Consider the following 24863-nt stretch of genomic DNA (forward strand, 5'->3'; position numbering starts at 1 on the left):
GGTCTGACAACAAAATCTTCATATCAAGAGAGGGTACGAGTGTGCTGCACTCTGCAGATGTAGAATGAAGTGTATGCCCGAAAAGACCCTGCATCATGAGGTGCCAAAATAGAAACCATTATTTAGCGTAGTCACTGGAATATTCTATTCTATTCTATTCTATTCTATTCTATTCTATTCTATTCTATTCTATTCTATTCTAGTCTAGTCTAGTCTAGTCTAGTCTAGTCTATTCTATTCTATTCTATTCTATTCTACTCTATTCTATTCTATTCATTTCTATTTCTATTTCTATTTCTATCCCATCATATTTCTTTTTATAAAACAGACTTGACACTACTATTATATTGTCCACTGACACTTCGTCTACATCAACATCAGATTTTTTTGGGAAAGAGTGCTGTACAACCTAAGTGGAGTTTATACACAGCACCCTTCTGTGGGGGTCCCAAGTCCTCTAGTCCCAGCCTTCAGAAAACAGAAACTCAGAGCACAGCCCCACAACCCGTTAATAGTAAAACTAGGGAGGGACTTAAGACCCCTAATTCCCACCCCCTCTGTCGGGTTACTAGACTGCCTGATTTGCAGGTCCACATGCCATTATTTCAGAAGATAATAACCTGATGACTTAGTGCAAGATAAACCCAGGATTTGTGTATACACATTGAGTGAGGCAGGGAAGGAAGGAGACACAGAGAAATAGTAATCATGCACTCAGAACAGATCGTAAAACATCATAGTGTCCAAGGGGAGAAAACAGCACAGAAGAAGGGCACAGACATTAGTGAAAAGCCACTGAGAGCTTCCAAAATAGTACTAATAGCTGCCTTTATAGTGCTAGAGTTATTTTCTTTTTATAGGCCATAGAGTGCAATATTTGACACTCTTGCTATGCTCTTGCTGCACATTCTGATCATATTTTCCTATCTGCATTGGAATTTTATCTTTTTATTGAATTTTAGAATAATAATAATACTACTATAATAGAGCATTTTCAAGTGCAGGCCACAAACTATAATGCCAGAGGTAGGTAATTCCTAGAACTGCAAAGAGGCAAGGTAATTTGTGTAAGATCACTTAAATTTAGTTTAGATAGTTATTACAGAGCAAGAAGGAGGATAAGTGAGAGAGAACACAGTAGTCAACGGTCTATTATTACTATTCTGGACCAGGAGTGCAACATAAACATGAGGACAAACTCGAAAACCAGGAAACCAGGCAAGAATACTCCCTGCTGGCTGTGCAGGAAATGGTAACTGATGTCAAGAGTAGATGCCCATCGCAAGAACAATACGTAAGCAGGAGAGGGGGAAGAAACAAGTGTTCACAAGAAGAACCGCCACATCAAGCATCTCAACACAGTATTAAGCCACATTTATTAAGTCTATTTCCTCATCTAGGTGCAGATGCACCACAATGACCTCCACTGGATGGAGCATCAAACCTTCTTGAAGCCAAAAGTTACTAGACAAGCCACAACACTATTTTCTCCAGAGGATGTGGCTGTACTATACTCTGAGCCTAGGTGAAATGTAAATCATAGCACTAAAGATCACATATATGGGTCATTACAATAGCTTAAAAAAAAAAAAAAAAAAAAGGGAAACCCCCCCAAATTAAAAAAAAAAAAAAAAAAAAAAGTTAAAACCCCCAAATTTAAAAAAAAAAAAAAAAAGGCAGCTTGGAAATACTGATTTTTTTTTTTTTGTGGCTCAGCCATTAAGATGGGGAAGAACACCTCTGAATTTCACTCAGGAAGATGATCAAAATGATCATAGTTACCTGGGCAGGGATGTGGATTGCAGTCCTGGTACTCCATCGCTGACCCCACGCAGGGCAAGCCACCATTTTTAGGCTCAGGATTTGTGCATGTTCTCTTCCTGGTCCTAAAGCCCAACTCACAGTCCCTGGAACAGGAAGACCAGGCTCCCCAAAAGGACCATCCCCCATTGATAATCCGTGCAGAGGTCTTACCAGTCTTGAGGAGGTCATCAACAAGAGCTTTGAGGAAAACAAAAAAGATACCACATGATAAAAATCAATCAGTTGTTGGTCTTTTAAAAAGGGCTTCAGCTCATTGGTAAAATCAGGATTTTTGTGCCCTGGGGAAGAAGTTCTGTTTAAACTCTTAGCAAAAACTCCTAGTTTTGTTCCACAGGGTTATAGCTAAGCTAGACACAAAATGAAATCTGGATACACACAAACTGAGACTACTGAGAACCTTGATACATGACCCTTCTGGGCAAACTGTGGCAGTCGAGGCTGTGCCCTCAGGACACTCCTTGCATCACAGCAGTAGTGAAGGGAATAACCCCAAGGGTTATTCACAAGGAGACCCCCAGAGAGAAAGAAGCATAAAGACACACTGTCCTGTAGAATGGTTTGTCTCTTCTTCTCTACACCCTCATTACTTGCCTGTTCTCTGCCTGGCAGTAGCAAGAAAAATCTATACACTACCATAAGCACAGAGCTCACAACCGTGTTGACTTTTAAGTCAAGGGGCTCTTTCCATCCCTGCCATTCTGCAGTGATACTAGTCATACATGCCAAGACTTATGTAGGCACAATTGGGTTCTGGTTGTTCTGAGAGGACCCTCTTTCCACCACCCAATCTAGACCTGCCCTATGGTCCCCAAGAGCCGGCAAGACATACAGTCAGTATCACACACTGCTGAGCCATCATTGGGGCAGAATCGACTCTCGGTCTTCTTCCTCCCAAACTGCAGCTCATGAGGATCGGACAGCTGGGCGCGACACGTGTAGCGAAAGCGCTGCTCCTGGCGGGCACCATTCTGGGTGATGTTGACGGGCATCCAAGGGGTCCAGGGTGTGTTCCTGCGCACCTCTGGGCAGCTCTCTGGGTTGCAGGTCTTATATTCCTGCCAAGAAGGAAATCCACTTTCTCCTTACTTATTAAGCAACAGCAGCCTAACTGACAGACTTATTTACACCCCAGAAAATAAAACAGTACCCTCTGCATCCAAAACAATCTCCATCCACCTTATCTGACCTCATAGACACAAGTTTGTGCTGGGCACAGCACAAAAAGTGGTGACTGTGGAGGCAGCGGCGGTGCATAGCTTCAGGTGGACCTCAAGGGTGAACTATGCTTGCTATTTTTACGTTTCCCTCAGGTTTGTGTTTCCTTGCTGACTCAGAGTCCTGTGGGGTTTCAAAAGCTTGGTGCATTATGGGGAAAAGAATAATTCAGGCAATGGATAATAATAACAGCAAATAAGTTTTCTGCTGTGACCCTGAGATGCTGCTCTCAGGTCGGCCTAGAGGAGCCCCATGAGAACAAAATGTCAGTTAGCTTTCTTCCTTGAAAAGTTTATTGTTTTAAGATGGGTTTAGATGATCTCTTTTTACAGCTACTTTTGTTTGATTGGCTTTCTGAACTCTCTGTTGAGGGCTGTGAACCATTTGCCGTCCTTGGTGTAGAACATCCATTGAGTACAGACAACATTCTGGATGGACGGAGATGGGGTGATGTGGGGTCTTTACAATTCTCGCCGCTAGTGGGAGGAATTCCAGTGGCAAACATTGTGTCCTTGTTTAAAAATAAATAAATAAACCAGTCTTTTCTGGCAGAGGGAAAAGAAAAGTAATGCTTCAGGACTTCATGATTCTAGAGTAAATGCCAAACAGCTTGTGAGCAGATGGGAGGTTCCAGATCAAATCTGCTTACACTGAAAGAAAACTCTCCATAAAACTAATTAAAACAGCTGCATGTAACAGCTGCCAGAATAGGAAAGGGAAAATAAAGAGAGAAAATGCGTAGCCACTGCCTCACTGATGGGTTAACTAGGTGTTTGACCTGTTGGTTACTCAAGTATGACAGTGAGACTCCTTTCCAATGCATGTAGGGCCTTCCTTGACTCAACAGGATCATCCTTGGGAGTGGGACAGAAGAAAAAAAAAATGCTTTCAGGTAAAGGACTTGATATTTGAGCTTACAGAGGCCTAAAGGAAATGTTCTGCACACCAATCTGTCCTTACCTGTGTATGCATGTACTTGCACACACATGCACACACATACACACTAACACACCAATTTCATTGACTCTGGGAATCCGCCACTTCTCTGCTTCCCAGTTCATTTCAGCATTCTCTCCAGCAAAAGCTGAGGATATAATTTTCTTTTAGCTTGAGAAATAAAACCAAGATGAAGAGAGGAGTTAAATACCAAGTCCCTAGATGCCCAGTGTCAACAGCAATGGCAATAAACAATACATACCACAGCACAACCTGGACATGTATTTCCATTTTCACAGGACCTCTGCCTTGAATGAATCCCTCCACCACAATTCACACTACATTTATTCCAAGGACCCCATGAAGACCAAAAAATTGGTAATGGACATGGACTGTTCTCATTACAGAATCTGAAAGAAGAAAGTGCATTGTTCAAAAAACATCCATGTCAGCACATTGAGGGAAAAAATGGTGGTGAATAAGAGACTCCAAGTTGCATTTGGGTGAAATTCATGCAGGCACAGAAAGCCGGCAGAAGGCTGATACAACAGATTAGCAACATTCCTGTTCATGGCAGAGAACTGTGCCCTTTGTACAGAACGGGGAGTGGTTAACCAGACTGAGCTCACCAAGCTAGCTGAAGTAAATGATTAAGATTGTTTTTTTGAAAGACCTATAAGCTCATAACTTTTATGCACTGGATTCACAAAAGAGCTCATAAGCTGAAGCCCATGTGTCATGAAGAGAGTGGATGGTAAATATTTTCAATGGGATGCCAACTCAACAGGGATCTATCACTAATGGCAGGCATTAAACTCTTGACAATCTTCTCTTCACATGATCTGGCCCTTACTGCTGCTGGGACCCTAAAAAACTAGTGTTTGCAACTGGAGCTGAACTAGATACATCTACAAGCAGGCCCTAAATTAATGCTATTTCATGTTCCCATTTCAAAAGGCAACTTTAATTTTGTCCAGCTTTTTAATCAATACTGTTCTCAAATTGAACCATGCAGGACTGCAATTGACTCAGATGTAGTCTTTAAAACCCAAAAAGGACCATTCTGAATGGCCACAAATCAAACCAAACATTAAAGTGTCCTGAATTAAGGAAGTTAAATGAATTGCCCTTTGTATTCTGAGAAATACAGAGAGATCTGTCTTAAGTGACCACTCAAGGGACATGCAACAGCTTACTACCAAGCAGAGGTGGCCTTTAATGAAATGTCAAATCTGGAAACCAAACTGGCATGCCTTGAAGCATGAGGGTCTGGGCTTGAAGATGCGTAATAGCACAGCTGGCTCAGTAGGTTCAAAAAGTACTGTCTTTTAGTGATTTTGCATGAAATCTGCTTAGTTTTGAGGGGGAAAAAATATGTTTTTCTGATGCGAGCCCTGAAAAATCTCAACACTGAATCTGTGAGTTAAGCTATATTCTGTCTTGACCTTCTCTTGGTGCAACAGCACAATATAGACTTAGGATTGGTGCCACTGGCAATGAGAGCTGCACTTATTCATCTGCGTCCTCAGGGATGGATCAGAACAGTGTTAACTGTATCGATAAACTCTACACTGGCAACAGCAGGCACAGCTGCTCCTTTTGTTGAGGAGGTCAGCCCTCTGTTTGGGAGACAGGAACACTTGTGAAGGTCTGAGAGGACCTGCCTGAGAGAGGAGACAGCTCTGAAGTCTCTGATGGTCATAGACACATTGAAAGAGAGTGGCCATGTGTATGAGCATCCTCATCTCCCCCAGGCTCTGACATTCCTTCTGCTTTGTGCATTCAGCCAAACAGCCTTATTCTGCATTCATAGAAGAGCCACCGCTTCCAGGTGACAAAACCAAAACCACAGAAGTGACCACCCAGCACTGGGAACGCCTCTTACCTTTCCTCCCTGCTCTGTCCAACGCAGACCCTGCCGCCGTACCGTGGAGCAGGGTTGCTGCAGGATCGCTGGCGGACCTGGAAGCCAATCCCGCAGGAGGTGCTACAGGGGGCCCAGGACGACCAGGATGTCCAAGCGCCGTTTCTAACAAAGGGGGTGAGAGGGAACAGGTTACCCAACAATCTGCCCATGTCATGCCATGCTTAACAACAAAACACATAAGGCACTGGCTCATTGGAGAAGAGATTATTCCTCTCAACTAGACTTCAAGTCAGCAGAGATCTAGAAAAGGAAGTTTCAAAAGTGTTTAGCAGTGGCCTAACTTTCCTCCCATTGAAGTCTCTAAGAACTGGAAAGGAAAATAATGAAGCAAATATTGAATGATTTTGAAAATGCCTCCTAGGAGGCAACAGTGTTGTTGCTGTAACTCTCACTGACTATTCTCCCATCATCTCTTCTATGTCTCATAACCCTCTTTTCTGAGTCAATGGCTCATCCTAAAGTTGTATGTCCTGGACTCTTCTGCACAAGCAGTGCAGGTTTTGAGGCTCAGCAATGCTAGTTGTGTCAAAGATATAAAAAACCTACCCCTTTGCTAATCCAGTAGGTACTGATGCTTTAAATCTCTTACAGCATTACTACTACCAGCTCCCATGCTTTTATCACAAACCTCATAATATTTGGTGTTTTCCTAAAGCCTTCAGCATTGAATCCTATTAATCTTAAATTTCATTAAAAATAACAATAATTGCTTCTAGCTTTCATGGCCGCCTGCAGACGTCACTGCAGCGTGACCTTAAATCCGTAGAAACCAGAAGGCAATTAAGAACTCAGAAGCAGCATCGAGTTTCGCGGTTTAATGAGTGATTGCATCTCTGCTGAGCAGTGGTAACTATGCCTGCAGCAAACGTGATGTAAAACCCCTCGGTTCACACCTCTGCAACAGAGATGTTGGCAAATGCTCCGCACCTCACTCCTGCAACAGGCTGAACACGTGCGAATGGCCAGTGCTGCAACGGTGCTGCCGCGTGGAAACTCCCCCGCCTGCTTGCACAGAAGCCAACATTTTCATCTTTAAAATCTTGCATTAATTAAAGCTCACCTTCCTCGGATTTAGCGGCACTACTTAACCTCGGAGCAGGAGGAGGAACTGTATCTCATCTCTTCTGTGCTGCAGGTTTCACTTTGTATGGAGCCAGTGGCAACGCTGTCTTACAGAACTGCCTAATCTTGACACTTCACTGCCTTAAGCCAAAAAATCTCATTTCTTATGGCTGTTTTTTTTAATTAAAAAAAAAAAAAAAAAGCTTTCTAAAAACTCTAGTTAAAAACAACTCAGGTGCTCTCTGGCTCTTGAAAGCTAAGCTTGAAAACAGATGAAACAGATGTTAATTTTCAAAGCATTTACTGAACTAATAACACTGCTGGCAAGAAACATTTTCTGGCAGAGCACCAATCAGAGCAGAGGATGAAAGTTAAAACCCACGTTGCCCTTCACACTTTTTGTTTTTGTTATCAACTCTTGCCTGTTCTTGGCAGCTTTATTTCAGAACCCTGTTAGATGTTTCTCCCCTCCTCCTCTTGTTCTCTCATCCCTCTCCCTCATTCCCTTCCCCTCTCCCACCTCAAACAAGGTCAAAGAACAAGAAACTCACTTATACAAAAATCTGACTATTCCATCTTATTCTGCCATGTTTTATCCCACCTACTACCTCCTCACTCCTTAACCCAAAAGAAAAACTATATGTAAAATCACAAAAAGGAAAAATCAAATGGAAGGTTGCTGTTATTGCAGAAAAAAAGGCAAAGCAATTTCTACTCAATATTCCTCAAAAAAACAAGGATTCTCAGCATCTATTTGTGTTCCAGGATTTTTTACAGAAATAAAGACACCTTCCATTTTCAGATCTCCAGCTTTCTAATAGAATTCTTCTTCAAGCATCCTGCTTCCTCTTTGCAAAAAGGAATCTCAATGCCATATGAAGTCAATTAAAGGAAATTTGAGGGCTGAGGAGGATGTAGGATGACCAGATGTCCCTATTTTTCAAACCATGCTGTTTTCCTATGTCCTAAGATTGAATAATCTATTTTTCATCCCCTTCTTAGAAGCTGTTCCTGCCTCTTTTGCCATCAGAGCAGCATCCCACTGGCATGTTTTCCACTTGCCGCTGACATAAAAAGCCTCCAGCCTTGGGAAGGCTGCGCTCAGCCCACGGTGGCAGCCCGAGGGCAGGAATGACTGCACGCCTTTGGGGCAGCACAGCCCACAACTGGAAGGAGAGATGCCAATTAAAACATAAGTATTACTGAATTTCTGGTGCCAAGACCAGTGCTGATCTCCAGGGAGGAGTCAAGAGACAGCTGTCCTTAATGGAATGAACATTTATGGAGAAGATAAAGTAGATAAAAACTGTATTGACCTCATATGTACAAAAATATTGGCTGGCCCCACCCCGGTTAAGTAGTGCTTAACCTGTTGCTTCCTCTTTCCTTGAGTCATGACATGACGTAGCCTGAGGGTGGTGGGGTAACACAGACACAAACACTGTGGCTACGTCTGGGCACCCAACAGGGGACATTTAGTTTCCATACTGCCCAAGCACCAGCTTCAGGGGTTTCTGGAAAGGCAGCACTTGGACACGGGCTGAGCTGTCTGAGTTTGGTGAGTGCTGTGCCCGGCAGGCAGGACTCCTAAGTGCCGCTCACTGCCAGACGATGATCTGTTGCTTTCACCCAGCCAGCGTGCTGCAGACAGCTCACAGACTGGCAGAACAAGGCAAACAAGCCTTGCTCGGAGCGAGGTTAGGCCCTGTCTTTACAAGCTTTGCTCTGAAGGAAATCTGTTTGCTTTTGGCAATGCAACTTCGGAATCCAAACTTGGAAAAATGATAAACTTACTGGACTTTTTTAGCTTATTGCTGTTCAGCTGGCTAACAGCTACTTGTGCCGTACCTCCTTCGCTGTACACTGAGGGAAACTGAGGCACAGAGTAGGAAAAGTTAATGTGTACATTAATTTGGAGCATTTATCATCCAAGAGACCTGGCTGAAGGCCCTTCTTTGAGAGCCCCTGCGCTCCTTCATTTCTCACTGATTTCACGCTGGACCTCACACACCTCAGTTTGGCTGGGATACAACAACATGGTCACAGAAACACAAGGAAGGAGCTAAGCTGTGGATGGCACAACTCTTGTCCCCTTCTTAAAAAGCACATAGATTCTGAGATACCTTGAGCAATTTGCGACCTCAATCCTGGCCCCTTCACAGCTGCGACCTCCACAGCGAGGACGAGGGCTGTCACATGAACGTGACCTACACATACAGGAGCCTGTGCTGTCCCCATCCGAATGCTCACAAGGTTGCCATGGGGACCAAGGCCCCAGTCTTCCATTTGTTGTCAGGTTTTTCACCTAATTTTAAAAGAAACAGAGGTCATTAATAGTAAGTTTACATTTCTGGAGACAGCCCCACAATAGAAATTGCAAACAAAGCTGCTGGGGGGATTAGGATGCAGCTTAGATGGGAGCTGTCTGTGCTTGCGAGTAGGATTCAAAACAGAGAGTTGTTCTCAGACAATGCCGCATCAATATTTACCCTCCAAATTCCACCCTGCATACCTAACGTGTGCGCACAGGCACCCAAGCCGACCCAGCCAGCACCACACCAGGCGCACGCATCCATCTGCCCTGCCACAAAACCACCGTGCGCCCCCGTTCCACACTGCGCAGCTTCAGCCTTACAAGCCACCCTGCAGATGGTGCTGATTGTCCCCACTCCATTATGCTCCTGCCTCAGCGGTGCTTGGGACTGTTCCTGCAGGATATTTTCTGAGTTAGCATTCGCATAACCATAGTGACCAGCTGAGACTGGGGTCTCGCAGGGTTTGGCCCTGTCAAACACACAGTAAGAACTGGCTCCCTTTCTAAACAGAGCTGTAGCCTAAACAGCTAAGCTGGGTGAAGGATAGAAAGTGAAGGAGATGGTGGTGACTAGAATTAATGCTGAGGATCACATAGTGGGCTAAAGAGCAAGAATTCATCTCGAGGCAATTTATAGACCAGAGAACGCTGCTATCTGTTTCCTCTGCCCTTGGCTTTGTGCCTGTACAGCCCTGAACAGGCTGGGGCTTGAGCTTCCAGTGCGCAGTAATGAAGAAGGAAAAATATGGCAGCTCTGGCAGAGCAAAAGCATAAAAAATGGAACTATTTCAGCCCAGGACTGGCAAAGACCTTCCAGAAGACAGGGTGTCAGATCTTGCTCTCCCGTTCCTTGTTTTAACCAGCGCTGCTAGCTGAGCGCCAAGCTGAAGGCTGGGGCAGCAAGCTGCGCGGTCAAGGCTGCCCAGAGGAGGTGGGTGCTGCCTGCTCCTGCTGGGAGTGTTCCCAGGGCCCGCTGCCTCCCCGTGCCCGCTCCATCGCTGCCACCAGCTCTGACAGCAAAATCCAGCAGCTCCAGGGCCACGTCTGGGAGGCTGCCCTGGACACCCCTGCCCTGGCATCCCCTCTGCTCCTGACTTCAGGAACACAAGGCAGAAGGACATCCAAGCTGGCCCTGCCCCGGTGCAGCTATTTCCTTGCTGCAGTGCAGCACCATTATGCACTCTCCCCTGGCAGCAACCTCTGTCCTCTCCACCCCATGTCCCAACACACGGCATCTCACAGGTGTGGAAGCACTGATGGCAGCTGCCTGCAAGTGGCTCATCCCCACTGGTGTCACCCATGGGGTGCTCGGATGCTCAGTGGCTTTTCAAATACCCCTGGCAAAGGCAATCCTGGATTTGGCCTTGGTGTCACATGCAAGCAGGGGTGAAGAAAGGAAGAAGCTGCGGCCCTGGCAAATAGCCCTGGACCCAAATCTGAGCCAGCTACTGCTGACAAACCCCACTGTGCCATACTTCACTGAGCCCTGTGCTCAGCAGGGTCAGTCCCCTGGGCTGCCCCGGGGGGAAATATTTTCTCGTGCTCTACAAATGAGGAAACCGAGGCGCGGAGAGGCGGCAAGCCTGCTCAGGAGCCACACAGGGAGCCAACCACAGCCACAGCAGTGGTGCTTTCAAATACATCCTCCGAAACACGCTGCTCCGTGCGTACTCTGCAAGTCTGGCACTGCGCTAAACACGGTGCACCTCTGGTGGGCTGTCATCTTCCCCTCTCACCCATCTACAGCAGCATCAGAAATATGTAGCAGTGGCATGGAAGTAATTTAGATCTGTTACTGCGCTTGTCAGGCTGTAGTTGGAGAGTTTCAAGCATCTGTTGCAAACCTTTGTTTGCATTAGATTATCATGTAGTCATAAAAATTTGCTCTGGGCTGCAGGTTACAAGGCAAAATGCCCAGAGAACACTGAGTTTTGTTGTTGAATTTGCTGTTTTAAACATGCATGTAGTGAAAAATCAATATAGTTGGGTTGCTAAAAGTCAGGGAGAGAAAAAACAAAAGAACTACTTTGAGATATTTAATACTAGATTTTTATCTCCTTTTTCCTCCTGCCTCACAAAAGTCATAATCCAAGTATTGGATCATTTCTATTCATTTTTGAGCCAGAAAGCTTTGCTGATTCCAGCAGGGAGTTCTGTTCAGAAATCAATGGTATGATATGGCCCGTGGCTTAAAAAAAAAAGCTGACAAATAATTATTGGCTCATAAGTAATACTGGGAAGCAACCCAAAAATTAAACAAATAAGCAGCCATAACCGAAATGTTGAGATTTATAAACATGTCACGTTGTGAGTGTGGGAAGTTTTTATGCTTAAGAAATTACACATGGATTATTATTCCATCTTTAAATTCATAAATATATCCTCAAAAGAGCAAACTTGGGAAGAGGAATAAAAACCGATATGCATTGATCTTTTCCAGGAATATCTTTACAAGGCAAATCCTTTGTAGCCAACATAGTGCCCACAAGACAGAGAAGACATCTTTAAAAACATTTGTGATCAAATGCCCTTCTGTCACCTGACAATATTACCAATATCAGAGTTGTCATATTGTGTAAACTGCCATTCTCCCACCAAAGGCATCACCTTTTCATTTCTTCCCTGTACCATTTAAAGGTTCAAGTGCAGGATCTAATAATTCAACACTGATCATTCCTAGCTCCCTCTACCAAGATATTTCAATTCTTATTCTGATATTACAGATAAGGCTAGAATCATTCCTTGTTCTTTTGATTCATCTGTGCTTCCTCTTTAGGAATTAGATGTCAACTGCGTATAACTTTGCCAAGCTTCAATTATTTCAGCTGGAAGTTTTCATGTTGGCTGCCTGATCGAAGCTGAAAATTCTTGCAAATTTTCAGTCAAAATATTTCACACATTTCTAAAATCAAATCTAGGGAAAAAGAATGTCCATAAGTAGCAACCTTTTCCTTGAAACGAGCTAGTGTTTAGAGCAAGGAACTGAACTTCATGTCACTGTAACGCCTTTTGCAATTTCCACGAAAAGCGATTCAGATCTGCCAAGTTTTCAGACTCATACATTTTGATCTTGGCACCTGAAGTCCTCCCTGTGCACTGGACATGCTCCAGTGTGGGCCAGAGCAGGATTATCCCAGACACTGCAGCTCTGAGTGGCTGAGTCCACACGAATAGAGAACTGGGTACAACCCTGCTAGACACCCCAAAAACAGGAGTGGGGAGACCGGCCCTGATTTGCAAGAAAATGGAGTAGCATGGAGCAGATGCCAGATGACTGAGAAAGGGGTTTGCTGGGCACACAGGGTAGGACTGGGATGAAAACCTGTGAGGAAGAGCATCAGGCTCAGGATAAGGAGGACTGTACTCTTCATCGGGAATACTCAGTCCCTGAATTGCCAACCATCAACAGTGACCCATCAGCTTGGTTAATGGAATTTGTTAGCCAAATCTAAAGCTCCTTTCCTGGTGGTGGCTCATGTTTGCACCAGTTAGATACTATAAAGTAGGACGTGGCTGTTCTTAGTTTTCCTAAAACCAAAAAGCTCCCTCACTGCCTTCTCCCAAGATGGAGAAGAAACAGCATGCAGTCATGTAGTCAGGACTCCCTGATATGACACACGCACACACGGGAAAGAAGAGCAGCATGTGTGATTTGTCTCCTGTCATTTCTTAATGTTAAAATGTTTGACATCGCAAGCTTAGCAACAAACCTTTAGGAGGTTCTAGGTGTGTTACCTGCTGATGACATAAATTAGCCATTGCCCAAGGTACTCTGTTAATATTTCACGGTTTACCCTCTAAGGTCCCTTAATCTTAAAGCTGGAGAGTGGGAATCTGTGGCACAACGCAATTCTGTACAAAGATGTTCAGACCAGCTCTGAACAAGCATATTTGCACAAGAGCAGCAGTCAAGTTGTGTTAGTGTTGTGGTTGACTCACACAAATGCCTGGCCCCTGTAGGATATAATTCAATAATATGCCAGTTCTGGCTTCAGAAGTTGGTGCATGCCAGTGTCTCAGCTGTGCCAGGACATCTGTTTGTGGGCTAGGCTGCAGAAGAACTCACTGACATGATCTGGGTAGGAAAGGTTTATTTGGGAGGAGTGCTTTTAATCTACACCCTGTCACACTGGAGTGTGATCTCACATACAGCTGTACCAGCACAGCTGAGCGCCTGGTGCTCAGCCCAGGAAAAAGGGGTGATAAAAGCCAGGATTTCTTAAGACAGTAACTCATCCAATTAAACTCCCATGCAGGTCTTTTTCAACAGCAAAATCGGACACTGAGTCACTGCATTCCCCTACCTGTCCAATGGTCATTTGCACACGCTGGCCTAGACTCTTGCTCTGTTGACCATGACCTTTCTCCTGCATTTAACACGAGGAAATACTTGCATATGCTCAAATGAGCCATCCCACTCCCTGCCAGAGGTGAATTCATTCCAGCGAGAAGCAGAGGAGAAAGAAAAGAAAGCACGTGTGTGTGGATTTTAAATAGCTTGGCAGCACGTCAGTTGAAGAGCGCAAGGCTGATGTATGCTTCAGAATGAGAGCACCTAAACGGAAAACAATCTACAATGGAAATGTTAAAACAAATGTAAAACTAGCATCCTAAGGACAGCCAAAGCTAAACATTCTGCGCTAGATTTTTATGACCTTGAAACTATGATCTGGAGTAGCCTGTTCCCTAGTGTGCACCACAGCAGACATGTTCAAACTAGAGGATTAACACCTCACACCTATCAACAGACACAGGCATTAAGCAGGACGAGATAACAGCATGGGCAATCAAGAAGCACTGCATCCCAGTTCAACACAGGAGGGTTATAAACACACAAGCCTCTGAATCCAGCAGTGAAAAACTTAAGCCTGCCAAGCTGAGGATGGATTGAAGTAACGACTAATATTTCCCAGGAAAACATCTGAGAAGTAAGGAAGATAAGGAGAATAAACATCGCAGCACCTCCAGACAGAAATAGCATACTGAAGATATAACACATCCAGTTCTCTCTCTCTATCTACTGGACTGAGCAGTATTAACATGCTAATTGACATTAGATAATAACAATGGACATTAATGAGAATTTCTCCTCCTCTCACACACTACCATTTATTTAATAAGACTGGTTTTCCTCTTCAACCACCTCACAGGTGCAGCTCAAGCAGCAGGAACTGAATGTGGCCAGACGGCTTCTGAGGATCACAGCCAGGAACTGGGTATTGTCGTCAGAGGAAGGTGGGTGGGTGACTGGAAGGGAGCTGGAAAGCCAACTCAAACTGATTCAAGCAAAGGCACCTGTTTTTAAACTGCTGTATCTGTTGGAGACCAGGGCAAGGAAAGAAGACCATCTCCTTGAAATATTACATAGATTCGGTCTTTGGTCTGCTAAAGTGAGGTTAGAACCCAATAATCTCTTTCTCTTCATCCCTCTCTTGGTTGCACTCACCCCTTCCCTTGTGCTCCCTAGCACATGCTTTATCTTTTTGTTCCCTCTGCATCCACCCATGCATGCCCTGTTCCTCTGCTGCTGCCTAGAAGTCTCTTCCTGCCAGTGCAACACTTCACCAGCATTGGTTACTGGGCCCAGCTCAGGGATCCAAGAGGAAAATGAGCTGGATGCTGCCTGAGGATGCTGTACATCAGCTATTCCCATCTCCCCAGCTGCAGGGAAGCCAAGGAAATTGTGCAGACAGTGGAGCAGCCCTGAGAAAGCTCCGTTTTCATCTGCCGCTTACATGGTCCTTGGCAATTACCCAACAGCATGATCCAATCTTCTTCACTCGAGGTATGAGTAGGCTTGAGGAGGACTGAATGCTTGCTTTGGGATTCCCCTTTCAGAGCAAACAAATACATTTGGGTCTCTGTGCTCTAAACAAGAGGCTGCACACAGATATTAGTGGCAGCGTGTGTCCCTGGGCTCTCCATGTGCTCCTGACAGCCAGTTCTTGAGCTGCCACACACTCATTTTCCCTCTTCCTGCTATACATACACACACACTCACACACCAGTATATACAAAATATTTCCACTCCTTCCACTTACTGGGCACTCGGTGATATTTTGAGTCCACAGGCTCATGTTGGAGCTGTCCTCAATGGTGGTGCATCGCTTCTGCTTGCTATCCCAGCCGCAATAGGGATCTCTGGCTCCTAGACATTCCCTGCACGTGGAAAGAGAAAAGATTAAAGCTGTTTAAGACTGCCTAGCTCTAAAGACACATATTCAAGTATAGTGCTTGTATATGACAGCTGTCAAGCGCACCGAGGCCCATCAGAAGAAACAATTTCTTCTAAGCAGAGGTTTACCTGCTTGGAAGGGGAGAACAGCTGAATAGAAGGGTGATAGGACACAAAGCAAATATCACTCAGAGAAGCTGTAGATTAAAAATCAGTTCACTTCTCTCCAAGGCCTAGGGAAAGAAAATGACTTTACAAATTTTAGTCAAAGAACACTTGTCATTGAGATATCTTTGTGCTCCCATGTAATCACTCAGCAGGCCAAATCTCACACAAAGCAAGCTCTGTGAGTATGTTTTCTGACACTGTGTCCATCCAAAGGGGTTAGACAAGCAGAATTAGCCAATGGACCACTAAGAAAGGCTTTCTATTAGTCTTGGCCTGTGCTGGAACAATGGTTTCATTTATAATCCCAACATCAAGATGTCAGTTTGGAAAAGTTACAGCAGAACATTATTTCTAAGCTTTTGGCTGCTTTGAACACTGCTGTATTCATTTTCCTCCTGAATCCATATTTACAGGCTGTGTGTTCCCAACATGTGAGCTGCTAAAGAAAAATAACTAGGGTTACTGCTGCCACTAAACAGAAGGTCAGTCACAGAATTAGTCTGTACCGAAAAAACTCAGCTGCATTGGTTGTTCCTGTGAGTTGCTTTCAAATTGTTAATTTTCATTATGAAAACATAACAGTACAAGTCACATCATGCATGTATTAGTGAAAGACAAAGAAGAGAGGACTAAACTTAAAAAGATTCACAGCATGATTTTTTATTCCACTGATCCAATCTCTTGTATCACACAGAAGGCTGATAGGATCTTTCCATAAGTCCCAAATGATTTGAAAACTGCCAATTAGACAGCAGCAAGGGACCAAGGGGAAAAAATCAGTTCAAGCAACTAAATAGGATAGTAATAAAATTTATTCTAAGGGTAGCTATCACTATGATAAATGAAATATATATATATATATATAAAAAAATCAAATGCAATGAGATGTGAATAGTTCCCTCCCAGAAATCTTTGAAATTGTATTAGCCTCCAACCAGCCACAAATGAAAAAGCAAGTCCCTTAAGCACAGCTGAAAACGCTCTATCAGTCTGTACTGACACCACAGCAATTTGCCCCAAAGCAAAGCCGAGATTGTTTTGCTGTCTGGTATTCAATGCTTTAGATACATATATATACACACACAAATGTATTTATATTTTAATTATGAGTTTCCAGTTTGGTCCTACATGGCAGCTCCTACAATTCCTCTACTAAAGATTTCACACACAGAGTTTTAAGGACCATGATTTTAACTGTCCTGCTTTAGGGAGGGATGCAGTTATAATGAGTGTCTCCACTGCATTTTTCCTTCAGCTGCTTCAGCACACCCAAGGCAAAGATGATTTTGTCCCAGCCCCAGGCAACAGAACATCAAATATTTGCCTAGAAAAGACTTGGGATCCTCAGTACAAGGACACAGAAGGGACACGTGCTGCCTTGCTCATTATTCTGTCTAAGGACCTCCATCCTGCTGCTTTGGCAATGTACACCCCCCTCACCCATGAAGTGGGGCTGTTTCCATCCCCAGAGCTGCCCTGGTGACCCAGCAGCCCCGCAGCAAGGGCAGCACTCGTTAATTTTGGAGCAGGCACTGGGGCATCTGCCCACCCTCTTGGTAACTTGGCCCATCAGGAGGAAACTGGGTGGTAGAGAGAAGAATGAGAGAAGCAATTGGGGGGGAGAGGGGAAGGGGAGGGAAGAAAAAAGAAAAAAGGCAAAAAAGCCCCTGCTTTTATTTAGAGAGCCTTTTGGTCAGGCGTCCAGACCCTGCCACCACATACCAACTATTGTTTCCAACTGCATAAAGGCATTTCACCAGGCATCCAGCGAGCTGAGAGGGGTCATTGTAATTCATAACAGGGAAGGCTGTTGTGAGCATCACCCCATTATGATACACATTTTCTCTGAATTTAATTTATAGGAAAACATGTGCTGCATAAATTCAGGAAATAATCTCCATATGTTCTGTGCCGCAGCCCTCAGCCGCTCCGCGGGCTGCAATCCATCCCGGTGAGGCACTGACCGCTTTGCTGGCACTATCGTCACGTCTGTCATGTAGCTCGTGTGCTGCTCTGGGCTGGGAGCAGCGAGCGACAGATCCCCAGCGCTGCACTCCATGAATCACAGCCCACAGTCCCCTGCTGCCACCACTGACCCCCAACTGACGGGCCATCGGTTACCGAGATGCAGAGCCACCAGGAGGCCACAGCGATGGCTGCCGGCAAAAGCCAGTGCAGTGCTTGTTGGTGGGGAGCTACGGCCATCCCACCTCTGTGCTCTCTGTCCTGAGCGTGATGAATTCCTGCCCATCCTGGGCTCTGTTGAGTTGTCAAAATGCGCACTCTGTAATTTAACAGCCATCACAGCCTGGGATTTCTCCCTGCCTGACGGCAGGCCCTCCAAACCACTTGAAATCTAAAACCAAAATAGCCATCCTGTCTGCTTCCCTTCAGGATTCGGAGCCCACTCATCTGCCTCGACTCTGGTGAGAAACCTATTATATTGGCTGACAGCAACACACTTACGGGTGAGGAGGATTGTATTTACTTACACACAATTTGCTCATTTTTTTTTCCTTTTATAAGCAGGAAAAGCATTACAATGTGCATTACTGCAAGAGAACAACATTTTTGGCAAATACTTCAAGGGAACACTTCCAAATCTACCCTAATTTATATCCTGACAACATCTTTAGAATATATATCCCTATTTATGTCATTAAAAGGTAAAACCACACCAGCAGATCACACCAAAAGACAAATAACTGTATGCATACATGGACACACAGATCAAAATGCTTCAGAAATATGCTGCTGTTCTTGGTAGATCAGGCACCACAGTGTGGAAAATGTAAATATATCACAGCATCTCCCTGTGCTCATAACACAAAATAAATTGAAATGTTGATGTGTAAATACCATTTTGTATTACGATACCACCGAAAAGTCTCACAGAGGCTGGGAGACCTGAAGTCTCACAGGGCAGTATGTAAACACTGTGAAATAAGATACAACGGAGTGTACATGCTATAATGAAATTCTGATGTTTCAAAGGCAATGGGACTTCTGCCACTGTGTCAGTGAGGCCAGATTTCATACCACAGATATAGGGAACAGCACACTTGGGTGTCCTCAGTGGCAGGCTGGGAATGCCTCAAGGAACTAACAACGTGCTATCGTCTGCCATCACAATTCACACAGGTAGAGGGAACCCATTATCACAGAAGACTACCCAAGCATGGCAGGTTACCACTGGCTACATTAATGCTAATGGTTCAGTTAATGAAATCCCACAAAGTGGGATGTTTGTGGAAGTAAGATGGTGATGATACCACACGTGCCCCCAGTTCCCCTCTGGGCATCCAGTAACCACATTCGGTGAGGAATCTGGAGAATAGCTCTTGACAGTTTTCTAAGAGGTTGGATTTATTATGACAGGACATTACCATCAATAGCAACTCACTTTAATTCATTGCCTCACAATAAATGTCTTATCTGAGGCATAAAGGCATACACTGAAAACGCTCAATTGAAAAACAATTCCATTTGTGTCTCCTATTCAAGGTATTTTTACCTCCAGTTCCTTATTCTCACTTACCAAGGACATTTGCATGAAAATAAGATCTTACTCATAAGAGCTCACCTGCTGCCTGCTGTCTGGGAGCTGTGAGCCTCCTTGGTGTTGGCTCTTGCAATCATTTCTACAGCAGTGATCTGGGATAATATAAAGGATTAAGATGCTGTAAGTGGGGCACTATCCACAGCCTACTGGAGCCAACAGAAAATCTTACCTATGACTCCAGAGAGTTTTTATGGGGTCTTGGAAGCTTGGTGGTGCTGAGCCTTCACTAATAGCCAGTGCTGTAAAAAGGCATCTGCTTCCAAGATACTGGTCCTGCCCAAGATCTCTTTTTTTGTAATAGCCTGAATGATGTCTTCTTTCATAATCTTAATTAAAGCTTAAATGTCTACAGTTCAAAAGTTTCTCATTCCTGCTTTTATTTGCGCTGGGTCTAGATAACTTCATCTTTTTTCCCTGAGAGTTAAAAAGCTTCAGACTGTGTAATAAATGGAACATCAAATCAACAGAACCAGACCAAAGAGATTAAGCTTTGACAGACCAAAGAAGGAATTACTAGATCTTCTTCCTGCTCTTACTGCCAGACAGAAGACATACAAACATGCCATTTTTGTACCAAAAGCCACAAAACTATCATCCAGAGCATTCACACTGAAGGGCTCTGCTCCTCTCATCTGCCAGGATATGCTTGCTCTCCTAACTTTCATTGTTTCTCTTTACATTTACCACTTTCTCCCGCATTTTGGTGTTTAAAAGCAAACAGGAAAGGAACGATAAGATGTGACTCTTTGCAGAGGCAGGGCAGTTAACTAACCCAAAGACCAAGAAGTTCCTTCCCAAAATGCATTTCCTCACCAAACCTGGCCATCATGCCAAGAGAGGGTTCTGTGTTTTTGCTGATGAGTTTAGAACCCGCAGTGAACATCATTTTCACCAGGTAGAAACAACAACTCCCATAAGCAACCAGCTCTTTAAACCCTGATGGGCACCACCAGCGCATTCCCCAGCAGTGCCATCAGCTGGAGCGCTGCAAATATTTATAAGCCTGATCGTGCAAGGCACTGAGCAACCTACACTCACCTGTGCCCAGCATCTCAGGAGCATGGGCAGCACAAGGGCTCATCTTGCTCTTTTTGGGGAATAAGATCTTAGAATTTCCCACTGGTTTGTTGCAATCTTCGAGCAGTCACCTCCAAGGGAACAGCCATTTGCAAGCAATAAGGGGGTTTTAGCTGTGTTATTTGCAAGCGTGAGGCTGTGTTTGGCATACAGACATTTCCTGTAGCTTACTGTCCCATTGCTATCAACCTGCGGAGGGGATGAACTAAACAAATAATCATATTAGGTTCCAGCCAACCAAATCATAATTACTGACAACCTCAATAGCCCGTGCAAGGAAGAGCGGGCTTCTGTCTTCCCTAAAGCCAGATGGCATGAAAAGAGAATAAGAAGAATCAAAAGGATGTTCGTGGCTTAAGAAAATAAGATTAGAAAGGGGGAAAAAAGCACCAGACCTTCAAACAATACCTCTACTTTTGATACCTTTAAAAATTCAAACTGCAGAGATGAGCCAGTGATCTGTACAAATCCATTATCTTTCCCCACTGAGAAGAGAAGCCAAGTGGAACTGAGCTGCTTTAGTCAGACGCTGGTCAAGTAGAAGCTTCATTTCTCAGCTGGTGAATACAACATATTCCGTGCCAGACGCTACTGCCCTTTGCTCAAGACGAGTAGCCACCTACTTCATAAGCAATTAATGGGGCTATTTGAGGAGCAGGGCACTGCTCAGGAGGAGCGCACTGTAGCTCACAGGTGCCACCACTGGCAGGGCTGCAGTTGATGTTAATCTGGACAGACAAGGTTTGATATTTTGGCACTTGGCACTGGACGCAGAGGTGGAAAAGCTGAAGTGTGCGTGTGTTGAGTGCGTGTGTAATTTATCATCCACACATGCTTAGCATCAGTGGTTGCTGCTCCACACATGACTTGTTTTGAATGCATAAATTAAAGCTATGGTGTAAAACGACCTCTAAAACTGAAGTCCATCTACGAGCCAAACACATGTAACTTATTTGACAGAAAGCATGCACAGACAGAGGATTTTCAGAGGAAGTTTCAGCTCATTTTCTTTTCCACATCAGGGACCTTGGCTTGCTGGTTTCCACCTCCTGCCTTACCATTTTCAATATCACTGTAATCAATTGTGGTTTATAGATTATGGCCTCGCACAATCTACACAACAAACTATTCCATTTCTTACTTTCTGACATTCCATTCCATCATCTTTTAGCAACAGTCACTTCTTTATTGGGTAGGTGTTTATTTTTATTTTAAGGTCATGAAATAAAATAACATTGGATTTATTCAAATATGAAGATTAATGCCATCCTGAGAAAAATTCTGATTAAATCTGGATTTATGTTTACATCAGTAAAGCAGGTTAATAAAAAAAAATGAGTAAATGTTCCTCCACAAACACTATTAGAAACTCTTGTCACTGTGCCAAACAAAGCTGACCTCTAATAACAACAGAAGTACAGAGGGCCTCTGGCTACCAGTGACGGGATCAGTCTTCCAGAAGAAAACTCGGATACTATTGAAGTCCTAATGAAAGCAATAGGCAGAAGGAATTCCTGAATGCAGGGCATCTTTGTCTGGATTGCAAAGCACAACCCTTCCTAGTCTCCGAAGGCTTTTGAGCCTTAAGAAAACATGCCCCCCAGGGCTGCCATATGGAAAGAGGCAGAGGGGACCAAACATCCCTTTGGGAGGGCAGCTTGGGCAAATCAGTGCACTCAAGTGTTCTTTCCTGTCTCTGCTCTGTGTCAGTCACTGTCTGGAGGTGGCTGTCACATTAAGATGTGCTCTGCTCCTGTGTTTCTGTTCTACGGTTGCAGATCTGAGACTTCTGTACAAATATGGCAAATTCCTGTAGTCTGGTGGCGCAGGTGGATATGGGAAAAAGGGTGGTATAGGCAAGAGCAAATCAATGGCGAGGGACACAGACAGGTGCTTTGTGCAGCCTCTGGGAGATGCTGATGATTAAAAAACCACAAATTATGCTAAAAGGGGAGCTTAGGGGAAAGAAAACTGCAAAAGGCAGAAGACTTAGCAAGAAATGTGAGTGATGATAAAGAAACCTGAAAACAGTCTACAGTTGTCACCCAGGCTGCACAAAGTAATTCATATTCAAGAAGTTCCTCTGTGAAAGCAGGATTTTGTTAAGCTCTGAGTAATTATTTTCTGCTCAACAAGATGTAGATTCAACTAGACAGAGCCTTTGTAGATGAATGTATGTTGGAAAAGGCAAATAAACATGAGACCACCTACTACATCCCGAGGATCCAAGACATCTCTTGTCCAGTGCTGCATTATTTTAACATTGCATAAAGGGGAAATGATCCTGCCAACATATTATCCACTACTTTTTCCCATGTAATTATAAAAATGCTATCAAATGATATCCATTCACTTCATAACAAGAGACAACATCACTTAAGTAAATGGATATTCTTGAAATTCAGCCCTAACCCTTTGTAGACCGGAGTGTTCCCATAGATCTACAGTACTTAGATGTTTTGACAAGTAAAAGACACCAGATAGTACAATATTATGTTTTTCTACAACCCATACATATTTTATGTACTGATAAGTACTTAAATTTTAAACTTAAACCAACAATAACAAATTTGCTCTGGCTCCAGATACTTCCTCCTCCCCAAATAGGTAAAACAGCTCATCTCCTAATAAAAAGTTAATGATGCATCTGTAGCAGTATATTAATTCAGTATTAACATGGGACACATCCGCGTTGTACGCTGACTGGAAGCTTGAGACATGAAGCAAACCAGCCATGGCAGCAGTAAGGCTGCAGACTCTGCATCAGGAGCCATGTTGCTGAACGTGACCATTGCATAGAATACAAATCTTATGACATAATAGTAGCAAATTACAAACATTGACAGATGCAATGGATATCTTCCCTGGGGCTTGCTGGTAGCTTTAGTTATTAATCTTGTTTGTATAACAATAGCATCAATGTCATCCCAACATTACATATTCCAAGAAAACTACCTGCTTTCCTGTCAGTTGCCACTGTGTCGAAACTAATTTCCCATAGCCCACCTAGCAGGCATCAGATGGTAATGACTTTTAGACATCATTGATCTGAGCTGGCCTAAATCCAGCCTGCTAGAAGTAAAAGGATCCACACGCTAAACCATTCTTGATATTGAGAGCCAGGTCATGTTGGCAGTACACTTCAAAAATAAGGAGCAAACAAAAGCCCTCAGCACGTTCAGCCTCCTGCTTTTTCCTCCTTTGCAGCAAATCCAAAGTCCCTTGAAACAAATTGGCAACCTAGTCATGATGGTAAGTAGACAAAAGCCAGTGAGCCCTGAAATTAGTTGATTTTGTTTGGCTTTTTCTGCAGCGACCTTCATCTGTTTCAGCCTCAACTCTGGCTACTGTTAAATTCCCCTTCTGCCACAGTACCATTGACTCGGGGCCATTTGCACAGTTTGGTGCTACTAGTAAAAGCCTAAAAGTGTACAGACAGCTTAAAATCAATTTAAAGCTTGCCATTGGTTGGAGCATTTAAAAGAAATGGGAAAAACTAAATAATTCACCTGGTTCAGATCAGAGCCCCTTTCCACTCTTTCATCCTCTCCTCTCCTTTTCAGTGATGCAAACACCAGCAATCTCAGCGCAGGCTTATTCCTCAAACTCGGCCTCTTGCTGGTTTCCCTACCGGCACCACATTGCATTTCTCTCCTCACTGTTATTTGTGATTCCCTCATACTTAAATGCCATCCACAAAATGTGCTATTTTCTTTCTTCCATGCCATTAAAGATAATGTCAAATAAGATGGAACTGAAAACCAATCTCTCTGGCATTTCACTGGAAACATGGTCCTGCACACTACATTGCCAGTTACCCTGGCCTTCTCTTTTCTCCAATGTCAGACACACATTGTGACATCCCTTTCCCAGACCATTCAAATGAAGCTCTTCAATTGCTATCCTAAGATCCAGGTTTCTTAGACCTGTACCATCTCCTCAAATCTTAAAGGTCCACATACTGCAAATAGTATGGATGTGCTTAACTTTACATATATGAGCAGCTACATTAAAGAAAATGGGAGTAATTGCCCGCTACAGCAGATGCAAATGTGTTTTCAGGATAGAGAAAAGGGTATAATTTTGTACTTCTATTTAAGGAACACAGATCCACTTCATGTACCAAACTTCATTCTTTCCAAGAGCTTTAGTGATGGTGGTTCTGTTTGATGTCTTAATTCTCTGTCAGTGGGAGTCTTGCTATTTACTTAAATGCAACCAGAATGCCAAACCAGATGTTTAATGATTTATTCTGATGTATTATTGGATACTGTGGATGACAAAAGATTGAGCGAACACTCTCCTTCCTGCCTATGAAGTTTTCCAAAGCTTTTCAGCATTATTGGTGTTATAACAATTAGCTAATTCCCTTAGTTTTGGAGAGGCCATATCAGCCAAAGCAGATGGAAATTGATGATTAAGCTTTATCACATTTTTGTAGGCTGTTACCTTTCCTTTTGCCTCTATTTTTAAAGGGATGTTCAATGTGCTGGATATTTTTTAACTCTCAGGGAGAAGATTTTCAAAACAAAATCTGGGCCAGATTTTCAACAGTCTCAGCTTGGAAGAAGAGGCTGGATTTTCAGGGTCTTTGATGAACAAT

General features: G+C 43.8%; 1 protein-coding gene across 1 annotated transcript in view; it reads right to left on the minus strand.

Annotated features, from left to right (window-relative positions):
* SEMA5B (semaphorin 5B) overlaps window positions 1-24863 on the minus strand; it is a gene marked incomplete at its 5' end in the record, with an annotated part of 133026 nt that overhangs the window by 25051 nt on the left and 83112 nt on the right. The window contains 6 exons of the mRNA XM_080346504.1: window positions 1783-2001; window positions 2654-2879; window positions 4238-4385; window positions 5861-6004; window positions 9088-9269; window positions 15320-15437. Coding sequence (XP_080202630.1) covers window positions 1783-2001; window positions 2654-2879; window positions 4238-4385; window positions 5861-6004; window positions 9088-9269; window positions 15320-15437 — 1037 coding nt within the window. The remainder of the gene's footprint in view (window positions 1-1782; window positions 2002-2653; window positions 2880-4237; window positions 4386-5860; window positions 6005-9087; window positions 9270-15319; window positions 15438-24863) is intronic.

Source organism: Nesoenas mayeri (assembly GCF_963082525.1).
Source record: "Nesoenas mayeri genome assembly, chromosome: 6".
NCBI lineage: Eukaryota > Metazoa > Chordata > Aves > Columbiformes > Columbidae > Nesoenas > Nesoenas mayeri.